Genomic DNA, 10906 nt, shown 5'->3' on the forward strand with positions numbered 1-10906 from the left:
AGGGATGTATGCTGGTGTGTGCATGGGGTGTGCATGTGTATGGGTGGGTGCAGGGACATGTAGGGTATTGCACAGGTGTGTACAGGTGTGGGGGTGTGGGGGCGTGTAGGGTGAGTGTGCAGTTCTGTGTGCATGTGTGCAGGGTGTGTATATGTAAGCACATACATGTGTATGTGCAATTTTAAAGGAAAGAATGCAAATTGGAACTCATATCACAATCCAAGGAACCTGCCCCTCTTTGTTAATTTTTAATACTTTTTTACTTAAACAAACTTTTCATCCAAAGTCCTTTCTGACTGCAACATCCCCAGGGCATCTCATTCCCCACCTAGGGAGCAGAGAGTTTCCAGAATGACTATGAAGTGGAAGTGAGGGGCTATGATCCCCCGCAGCTGCAGGTCTCAGGAAGTCAGAAGTGGGGCACCTCCCATCATGCCCAGGGTCAGCTGTACAAGAGGAGATACCCTGTGGTGGGGTCTCAGGAGGGTGTCTGGACAGGGTCAGATCTGAGGGACTCCGGAGGACCCCAGGCCTGGCACGAGTGGTGTCCAGACTTCCTGAGAGACGTGCCAGTCTCCAGCAGTGGGGCACTGGTCTCTCCAGGGGATCATGAAGCCCAGCAGATGAGTCGCAGTTGCTGACCAGGATCCAGGCAGGACCTAAGATCTAGGACTTAGAAGGCCGTAAGTTCCTAGGGCCAAGCAGGGTCAGCAGGAAGGGAGGACACCTGTGCTCAGGTAGGAGGACTGTTCCTGAGAGGCCACCCCCAGTGGAGGTGCCTGCAGACACTGCTGGGGTGAGAGGTCAGCAGGAGCAGAAGAGCTGCCCACCTCTGCCCTCCCTTGGCCAGTCGCCTCTCAGTCAGGCACCTTGCCCCTCTGGGAAGGGTGTTGAAGTCAGGGTCGTAGAGCTGAGGTTGCCGGTGGGGCAGGCCTGTGGGTTCCTGCCCTGCAATATGGTCATGCAAGGGCCCGGCAGAGGCAGGGTGCCTGCAGGTGATGGACCTGGACCCAGAGCAGCGTGGGTGGCCAGGTGTGTCTTTGTGCTCGCTGACTCAGCTGGGCATAAGTCCTGCGTGACAACCACGTGTGCGTGGACCAGGCTGGGAAGACCTCCCCCGGTCAGACCCAGGGGCAGCAGAAGCTGGGGGCGGGGCAGCTGGTAGCTTCAGACTATCTGAGGACACAGACATCAGCCCAGGAGGTGTGGACTGCGCAGATGGATGTCCACCACAGGTGCTGTGGACTGAGGACAGAGGTGTCCCCCACCAGTGGTGCTGGCTACCTGAGATAGCTGTCCCTGCCACTTTGTGGGCAGCAGCGATTCCCAGTTAAGCCCAGAGAGGTTCCTTCATTTCCACTCCTCACAAGACTCAATGTCCCCAAATGGGAGTCCCTGAGGTGCAGGGCCAGGTGAGGAGTCCAGGACAGTGCCCAGAGTCCAAACTCTCATGTGCATGAGCACTTGCAAGCCGTGGTTTGCTGGCCCTGAGCTTATTGGCAGCTGACCTTCCACTGAGGGACCTCGGCTGGGACAGTAGTGATTGAGGCCCAGGAGACCCGAGTTGCCCACCAGCTTCTGACTGGCCAGCACCACCCAGAACGGAGTCCACTTGCACGTCTCTGCAGGGCCTTGGGCCCACCTGTGTTGTTGACTTATTCCACCTGAAACACTTTGCTGGATCTTTTGAGTGAAATAGGACAGAAGGTGGACGGCCGGGCTGGCCCCAGGCTGCTCTGGGGCCTGCAGGCTTCTTGTCCTTGAGCCATGGGGCCTGGAAGGAGGGAGGGAGGGAGCTCCTGCAGGCCGCCGGTCTGACTCCGTCCACCCAGAGCCGTTGCTCTGGGAAGCTCAGCTAGGAGACCAGACACATCCCTGACTTGGACGCAGGGGCTGCCTCCTCCACCGCGATTCCCTTCATGTCGTCTGGCATCTGCCCGTCGGGGCGCCACACGTTCAGCTCCCCGAAGATGCCCGTCTCGATCATCTCCTCCTGCCAGGGAATGGGACAGTTGCCCGAGGCAAATTCCTGGAAGAATTCCGTGTCTGCTTTGTCAAAGACCACGCCCTTGACGGTGGAAAAGGCACCCACGTCCTGAATGTTCTTCGCATAGACGGTCCTGGAGTCGGGGATGAAGGGAGGAGTCAGCATCCCTGTGGGGACAGAGAGGCGCAGGTGAGAGGCGCAGGTGAGAGGCGCAGGTGAGGGGCGCAGGTGAGAGGCGCAGGTGAGGGGCGCAGGTGAGAGGCGCAGGTGAGAGGCGCAGGTGAGGGGCGCAGGTGAGAGGCGCAGGTGAGGGGCGCAGGTGAGAGGCGCAGGTGAGAGGCGCAGGTGAGAGGCGTAGGTGAGGGGCGCAGGTGAGGGGCGCAGGTGAGAGGCGCAGGTGAGGGGCGCAGGTGAGGGGCGCAGGTGAGGGGCGCAGGTGAGGGGCGCAGGTGAGGGGCGCAGGTGAGGGGCGCAGGTGAGGGGCGCAGGTGAGGGGCACAGGCGGGAGGGGCAGAGCACGGGCCTCCCGTGGGTGCAGAGACCGCGGCTCTGCTTTGGGGAAGGGGCCCAGCATCTCACAGAGCCCAGCCCCTGCGTGGACAGAGCTGGACTCGGCCCTCGTCCCTGCAGGCTCCCCAGACCCCATCCCAAAGCCTCCTGGAGCAGGTCTTTCTCTGACCCTCCCCTGGGAAGCTTAGCCGCTCTTGTGGCTGCCTCTACCTCCCTGTGGCCCCAGAGCGCCCGGCTGGGCCCCAGCTGGGGCTTGCCACTGCAGCTGCAGTTCAATGGGACTGACCCCACTGCCCTCCCTCCAAGTCAGCCTCTGCTCACATGCCCAGGAGCCAGCAGATGCAGGACACCAGTCCCTGACCCCCCAGGCTCCTCTCAGTGCATGCTCTCCCTGTTCTGGGAGATCCCCACTGGCTCCCGCCTCCAAGCAGACCCATGGGTGCAGAGAGGCTGCGGGCTGCCGCAGTTCCCGAGGCCAAGGCCTCTGTCCTCCTCCCCACGCACTTTGCTCTGATACTGACTCAAGCCTTCCTCGGGGTGAGTGGCCCCACCTCACCCCTGGCCCAACGGAACACAGTCCTGGGGCTTCCTGGACCAGCACCCGCCTGACTCCTGGCCTCCCTGGGGCCCACGTCCTGACAGCTCTCCCAAGTGGAGCCCATCTTCCCTACTCTGGGGGCTCTGACCCCTGCCCTGGTCAGCTTCTCCCCGTGGTCCCCGCTCTGTCCTGAGCACCGTGCAGAGATGACGTGCAAGTCTTCCCCAGGCTCCTGCAGGTACGGCTGGGTCGTACCCGTCCCTCTCAGATGCACACACAGACACGCGGGAGCACACGTGCGCACAGATCACAAACCTGCACGTGCATGCTTGCAGACACAGGTGGACACGGGTGGACACACAAGGACACACACAGTTCGAGGACAGCTACTGGTGGTGAAGCACCCCTTCACACCGTGAGCTCCCGGCCTCTTGTGGGCACCCAGCTGAACTCAGGGTCACACCCCACCACAGTGCCCAGACCCGGCACACTGGGGATGGACAGAGGGCTGGGTGGTGTGCTGGGCGGGAGGCAGCTGTGGCCCCACAGGCATCCCTGCACTGCCCACCTCAGGGCCCCAGGACAGGCAGGCCACCAAGGCCCACACAGCACAGCCCCCAGGCCCAGGTGCCCAACAGTACCAGCCTCCAGCCGCCTCCAGCTGATGTCCCTGAAGAGGGCGTGGGCACGCAGCCCGTCGCAGCTGCCGTCCCTGAAGCCCAGGCGCTTCTCCGGGTCCTTCTCCAGCAGCGCCTCGCAGAAGTCCTTGCTGGCCTGGCTGAACTTGTCTGAGAAACTGACCGGCTCTGAGAGGATTCGCTGCTTGAGCTCCTTGTTCTCAACCTGCAGGCCAGAGTAGACACACTCCTCCCTGATGCCCCAAGCCCACCACAGGTCAGGCTGGACACTCCTCCCTGATGCCCCAAGCCCACCACAGGCCAGGCTGGACACTCCTCCCTGATGCCCAAGACCACCACAGGCCAGGCTGGACACCTCCCTGATGCCCAAGACCACCACAGGCCAGGCTGGACACTCCTCCCTGATGCCCCAAGCCCACCACAGGCCAGGCTGGACACTCCTCCCTGATGCCCCAAGCCCACCACAGGCCAGGCTGGACACTCCTCCCTGATGCCCCAAGCCCACCACAGGCCAGGCTGGACAGTCCTCCCTGATGTCCCAGCAGCCCGGCAGAACTTGCCCTCTGCCCTGGGAGGTGGCACGACCCTCCGCAAGCTGCCCCCAGATGTGTCGGCATCGTGAGACCCAAGGCCAAGCCCCAGGAGTGCAGTCCTAAGGGACACCCAGAGGCTGCAGGAGGGGAGCCTGGGAATCAGAGGACGCTGCCTAGTCGCTGCTGGGCCAAGACCTCACAGCACACTGCAGTGCAGGACAGGTCCAGGCGCCTTGAGCAGCACTCTGGAGGCCCAGCGCCGCCCAGGCCCCGGGGACGTGAGGTGCAGACAGCGCGGCCCAGCCCGTGCAGCCCCCAGCGGCTGCCGAGGCCTCCACCGCCCTGGTAGAGGCAGAGGCAGACAGCGACTGAGCATCGGGGGCCACCAGGAGCTCAGAATTCCGCCCGTCCAACTCCCGTCCTGGGGAGACCAGCACAGGGCCTGCACCCCACCAGGCAGAGCCAAGGCCCCCAGTCACAGGTGAAGGGCTCAGAGCAGGACAGGGCTGCGTCTGAGGGCGCGGTGAGGTGCTGTGCCCATCGGCAGGACACCCAGGGACCCTGGCGCCTGGCTTCTAGTTTAGCCCCGCCTCAGCCACTCGTCCTCTGAGCTCTGTCCACACTTGCCAAGGGAATGGACCCAGAGCCGCCCTGCTGGCCTTGAGCTGGGCAGAGGCACCTGCAGGGGTTCTCTTTCTTGTTTGAGTGGCAGGAGAGCCTGAGTTCTGAGATGCTCATGGAGACAGGGTGGGACGGGAACCACGAGATGGCCACCTCCCTCCAGGACGCTCAGGTCAGCTCTGTGCCCATGCTAGGCAGCAGGCTTTTAGGGTCTGGGGAGGAGGGGAGCCCACTGTACTGAAAGGAAGAGTAGCAACTGTCCCAGGGGCATAAGCCACTGTGACCTGCATCCCCGTGGGCAGCCTGGCAGCCGGGGAGCTATGGAGCTGCTGTTGGCCAGGCCTTGGGACAGTGCAGAAGCAGCCCCTTTGTGGACGGACCTGTGGATGAGTCCCACGCCTCCTCTCGACCTGCCATTCAGACAGGGAGGGCAGCATGTTCCATGGGGTGCTTCCTCTGCCACCTCTCACTCTGGGGCAAAAGGACCCACAGCCCTGGGGGCTGGCGGCCTGGACCGTCTCTAGGGCCAGGGGTGTCACCCTCGAGACAGCAACACCAGGAGCAAGACCCTGACCTAAACCTGCGCCCCAGTGGTCCTCAGAGCCACCGCCAGTCCCACCCAACGAGGGCCAGGGCAAGACCGCTGCTGGGCAGCACCCACCTTCTCTCCTCGGGCTCGGAAAGGGCCTCTGGCCGCGATCATCTCATACAGCGTGACGCCCAAGGCAAAGTAGTCCACAGAGAAGTCGTACTCCTGGCTGCACAGGAGCTCGGGGGCCATGAAGCCTGCCAGGCACAAACCGCAGACTCAGACGGGTGGCACTTCTGGCGGCCCTGCCCCCGCACCGCCGGCCGATGCTCCGATGACCACCCTGGGGGTCTCAGCATCTCAGCACTTCTGAGACTTGGGATGGAAAGTGCAGTGTCCCGGACATTGGCAGCAGGCTGGTCTCCACCCGAGGAGACGGACGGCCTCCCGGTCCTGACAACCTACGGCACCCCACACGGCCCTCATTCCCTGGGTGGAGGCTCCCCTGCCCGGAACCGAGCCCTGCACACGTGGAACGGGTCTCCTTTCCCCCTGGAGCCCGGACTCCCGGATCCTGCAGATCACGCCAGGCAAGCGAGCCACGCGCAGGCTCTCGGGGGCCGAGGTGCCCTGCAGGCTTCTCGGCTCGCTCTGTGCAACACTCAAGGGCACAGATCCTAGCCAGGTGCCCCAGGACACCCAGGTGTCTTGCCTTGGCAGAGGCCACAGGTCAGGCCCTGCCCCCTCGCCGGGGAACCTCATCCCCGGGCACCTCTGGCGGCACCTGCCGAGCTGACCCCACGCTGCCCCCACCCAGTGCCACTGGAGCCCTGTCCATTTAACCCTCCCGACGCGAGAGCTAGCAGCCACAGGGCAGGAGCTAATGGCCCCACGGAGCTTGCTCAGGCCAATGCAGGCAGCAGGAAGCCAGGCTGGGCCCACAGGCCGGCAGCTGAGCGGCCATCACGGCCACCCCCTCATCTTCACCTCACTGGCGTTTGTAACGGCCACGCAGCACATGAAGAGCCAGGTGCTTCCTACAATAGGAGGGTCCTGGCCCATCTTCCCCGCTGGCCACCTCAGCCCAGCCAGCGCAGCCCATCCTGCCACTCCAGATGCTGCGCCCAAAGCCACACGCCACCCAGAGGTGCCCCTGCTGTCCCACAGATGAGGACGCCACCGGGGCTGTGGGTCCTGTGCCCTTGAGTATCTCATGCCCTGTCCCTGCCCTGCACACAGAAGGCACCATCCTCAGCAAGCAGAGACTGGGAGACAGGGAGGCCCTGGCCTCTGCCCACGGCCATGGGCCAGCTCATGCTCTGCCTCAGCAGCTCCAGGAGGCTGTGGCGACCGCAGGCACACTGCCACACCAGAGCTCGGGCAGGGCCATCGCGTCCCAGCAGACAGGTGGCTCTGCCCTGGCCTCTGCGCAGTTACTAGGCAAGCAGCCGCAGTCAATCCTCACCACAAACCCCTGTGGTGTGCATCAGAACCAAAGACCAGAGACATTAAGCAGATCACCCAACGTCACACAGCACCCCTGAGCCTGCAGTATGCCCCTCCTCTTTTCTCCTCAGGGTGTGCTACCTCCTCCTCTGCTGGCGGGGGGTATGAGGCACAGGCACAAGCTCACACCCTGGTGCACAGCGACCTGCACACAGGGCACAAGTGTGTGTGTACACAGACACCTGCACAGACACATGGGTCAGGCAGACACATGGGCGAGGCGGTGCCCGCATTCACAAGTGTGCACGCATGACACACGTGTACAGACCCCACGCGGTGGTGCACGCTGCAAGGACAGTGCGGGTGGCACTGGAGGAGCGAGCCCCTGACCTTCGCCCTCGGCTCACTCCCCTCTGGCCAGCGCTCTGGACGCCCTCACTCTCTGAGACCGGGAGCCTGAGGTCCTGGGTCCCTGCCCCTCGCACCCCAAGGGCAGCTGTGGCGTGTGGGCAGAGGGTGACCCCAGGAGCAGTGAGCTCGGAGCCCTGGCGAAGCCCTGCGGGACTCTTGCTGTCCACTCGTGAGCCTCAAGGCCCTGCCCGCACCTCCCCTGGAGCAGAGCCTCCTGGGCCCTGCCCCCGCCTCACCTGGGGTCCCTGCGTAGCCCTTGGTCTTGCTCTGCCCCTCCTGCAGCTCCACGGCCAGCCCCAGGTCAGAGATGCGGATGTTGCCTGGACGCAAGCACAGGCCACGGTCACTGCTCTGCAGAGCAAGGGCGCCTGGCAAGGCAGCAGCCAGCAGGCGCCTGTGCCCACAGCAGGCAGCACACACACCCCCCTGGCCGGGTGGCAGGAGGGCAGCAGGCTGGGGTGACCCTGCCTGCCACCAGGTCCTCTGCCCCAGCCCTGGGCCGTGCCTCTGCACCCTCTGCCTGTGGCACGGGTGGCCTCGAGCTCCAGGCCGTGTCCTGCCCAGGACCTCCTGACCCGGCACACAGGAGTCCCTGCTCTAGTATCGCACAGCCCCGGGCACCCGGAGCCGTCGGCAACCCCAGGGCCTATCTCGCTCCACCCCTCAGTCCTTCGGAGAGGACTCAGAGCTCTCGCAGTGACCGCTGGGAAACTGTTAAAAGAGCAAGACCGCCTGACCAAGCCTCAACCCCGGCACTGCCAGCCGTCCACCACGCTCACCGTCATTGTCCAGCAGCACATTCTCGGGCTTGAGGTCACGGTAGACGATCCGTCTCTGGTGCAGGTGCTCGAGGCCGCTCACGATCTGGGCCGTGTAGAAGATGGCCCGCGGCTCCGGGAAGCCAGGGTTCTCCTCGTCCACGTTGTAGATGTGGTACCTGGAGGCCAGCATGCGGGGGCGCTGGGCCTGGGCTCAGCCTGCTCTGGAGAGGCCCCAGCTTCCTGCCCCAGCCGCGACTGTTAAAGGCCTGAGCTGCGGTCTGGGGCCTGTGCTCCCTGAGCCCAAGGCCACCTGCAGGACCACTCAAGGCCCAGTGGCCACCAGTCCCTGCAGACATGCGTGGTCCACAGCAGGTGTGAGGTCCTCACCCAACCTCGAGCTCCCAGGTGGACCCACAGAGTCCTCTGCCCAGCCCCACCCTGAAGCCCACCCTGAGCCTGATGCGCCTGTACGCATCTTGAGAGAAGCCAAGCCCAGAGCTACACGGAGGTGAGTGCCCTGAGCTGGAGGAGAGTGGAGAAAACAGGAGGGGCGGGCGAGAAGCCGCAGGCCAGCTGCCCTGTGGGCCGCCCACTCCCCGCCCTGGGCCCTCACAGGCTGCTTGTGTGGACCTCAAGTCCCTCACTAGAACCCGAGCAGCCAGACAGCAGGGTCCGTGGGTGGGGCCGGGCTTGAGGGACGAGCGCAGACCTCGCAGCCACAGCTCCCCCTGCTGGGCCGGTGCCCACACTCCAGGACCTGCCCGGGCAGCAAGGACAGCAAGGTCCCCAGGACAGCAAGAACCTAGGTGTGGCGCTGTCCCATTTTATAGACAGAAGATCAGGCCACCAGCTGGCTCTCGGGCCCTCCGACCTTCCTGGGAGTCCACGCTGGCCCCTGGTGTCTCCAGCCCTGCTCCCTCCTGGTTGGGCCTCAGCAGGCACCAGCTCCGTGCGAGGCCCTCAGCCTCCTCCGGTTCCAGAGCCGTGTGGGGTGGCACCACAGGGGCCTGTGACCAACCAGGCCAGGGCCACTGCAGGGCTGCTGCCCCAGTGTGGGGCTGAGGCCAGGGCCAGCTCCCGGAGGACGCGGAGGTTTCCCCGGGCCCAGCGGCCCAGCCGCTCGCACCCTGGTCTGGACCACCTCTACCTTACGTCGCCTCCGTTCATGATGGTCATCACCAGGCAGAGGTCAGTCTTGGTCTCGAACGCGTAGGCCAGAGACACGATAAACCTGCTGTGCACCTTGGTCAGGATGGTCTTCTCCACCATGGCGCCCTGGAGGGAGAGGGGGCTCAGGCTGCGGACCAGAAGGCACACGGAGGGGCCCCTGCTGCCCACGCAGTGGCAACGGGGCCAGACTTGCCCCAGACTGAACCGGCTTCGAAAGCAACTGAAATGACGTGAACCCTCTGCACACACCCACTCCACAGAGGATGGGCATGAGAGGTCACCACAGACTGGGCCTGGGCCTCTGGGGCAGCTCCAGCCAAGGGAGGCCCACCACCCAGCCAATGACCACCTCCTTCCCAGTCCTTCCTGGGTCCAGTCACTCCTGTGGCCACCCAGCCCCGGCCGGCCAGCCTCTGCACCATGAGCTCCGCTTCACTGTCCATCTTTATCCTGAGACCGCGTGAGGCCCCTTGGTGAAGGACAGGACAGGGGCCAGGCTCGCTGAGCCTGCAGGTGCACCCAAGGAGGCTGAAGCCAGGCGAGACCTTCTTGTGGGTTGGACGCGCACAGCCTGGCGTGAGAATTCTACCCAGAGCTGCCCTTCAAGACGGTCTCCGGCCACCTGGGCACAATCACACCTGGCCTCAGAAGCTGCGTCCCTCGAGGCTGAGCAGCTTCCACTGACCCTGCCTGGACACTCCGGAGCCAGCAGAGGAGCCAACAAAACATGGAGCAGCCCCGTGCCGCCCTCTCCCCTTCCGGGAAGGCTGTCCCTGCACCTCGGCCCCACAGGCCAGTTCTGCCTCCCACAGGGGGAGCCAGTCCAAGGTGCCAGGCCCCCATCCCGGCGCCTCCTCTGTCTCGGCGTCAGCAGGCTTTGGACTTCCAGAGGGGCAGACTCCAGAGAGCAATCCCTGATGTGCGGGGTCCGCCGGCCAGAAACCCAGTGAGGACTGCAGGCCCCAGGGCCAGTGCCGAGGGACACGGGCCCTTGGCAGGTCCTCCACAGCCCGGCCTCCACCTGGACCCCGAGAGTGTGTCCCTGCCGCTGGGCGGCTGCCCTCACCTGGCACCCCTTCCTCTTCTTCAGCCGCTTCTTGTTCAGCTTCTTGCAGGCGTACATCTTCCCTGTGGCCTTCATCTGGCAGGCGGACACCTCCCCGAAGCCGCCCTTCCCAAGGACCCTGAAATCCAGGAACCAGTCCTCGCCGACAGGCTGGGCCTCCAGCCACTTCCACTGCAGGAACCTCAGGAAGTGCAGGCTGTCCAGGTACTCCTGGAAGGGCACCTGGCTCAGGTGCGCCAGTGTGGCCTGCAGCAGCGGCTGGAAGAGCCCGTCCTGGCTCCCCGCCGCCCCCTTCACCCTCGACACGGCCCCCTCATCCAGGAAGCTGCAGAAGAGCTTGGCCTGGGGGTCCAGGTATGTGGCCAGGATGGCCTGTGCCTTCTGAGGCCGCAGGTCATCGTCCGCAGTGTCGTAGTCCTCGATGTCCTGCCAGAGCTCCGCGGCCGGTACGTGCCTCTCGTCAGTCCTCAGAAACTGCTGGAAGAGCCGCTTGCCAATGGGCTGCTCCGAGCACACGCTCTGGAACTCCAGGCTGAGGCTGTCCCGGAGACCCTCACACTGGGACAGCGGGGGCAGCCGGAGCTTGGCCCGGTACTTCTTGTCCCTGGAAGAAGGGCCGCTGCTCCCGTCAAAGCTGCCCCGGGCAGCGATGAAAGCAGAGTTGGCCACCACGGTCTCCAGAGACCCAAAATCCAT

The 10906-nt window shown here is 64.5% G+C and overlaps 1 protein-coding gene across 1 annotated transcript; it reads right to left on the reverse strand.

Annotated features, from left to right (window-relative positions):
* Positions 1 to 1855: 1855 nt before the first annotated feature.
* Grk1 (G protein-coupled receptor kinase 1) lies at positions 1856 to 10906 on the reverse strand. The gene is made up of 7 exons (XM_047554443.1): positions 10211 to 10906; positions 9122 to 9249; positions 7993 to 8150; positions 7450 to 7533; positions 5489 to 5613; positions 3677 to 3878; positions 1856 to 2154 (listed from the first exon to the last, which is right to left on the reverse strand). Exons 1-7 carry the CDS (start codon positions 10904 to 10906, stop codon positions 1856 to 1858), a joined length of 1692 nt encoding a protein of 563 aa, XP_047410399.1.

Source organism: Sciurus carolinensis, chromosome 5 (genome assembly GCF_902686445.1).
Source record: "Sciurus carolinensis chromosome 5, mSciCar1.2, whole genome shotgun sequence".
Lineage (NCBI taxonomy): Eukaryota > Metazoa > Chordata > Mammalia > Rodentia > Sciuridae > Sciurus > Sciurus carolinensis.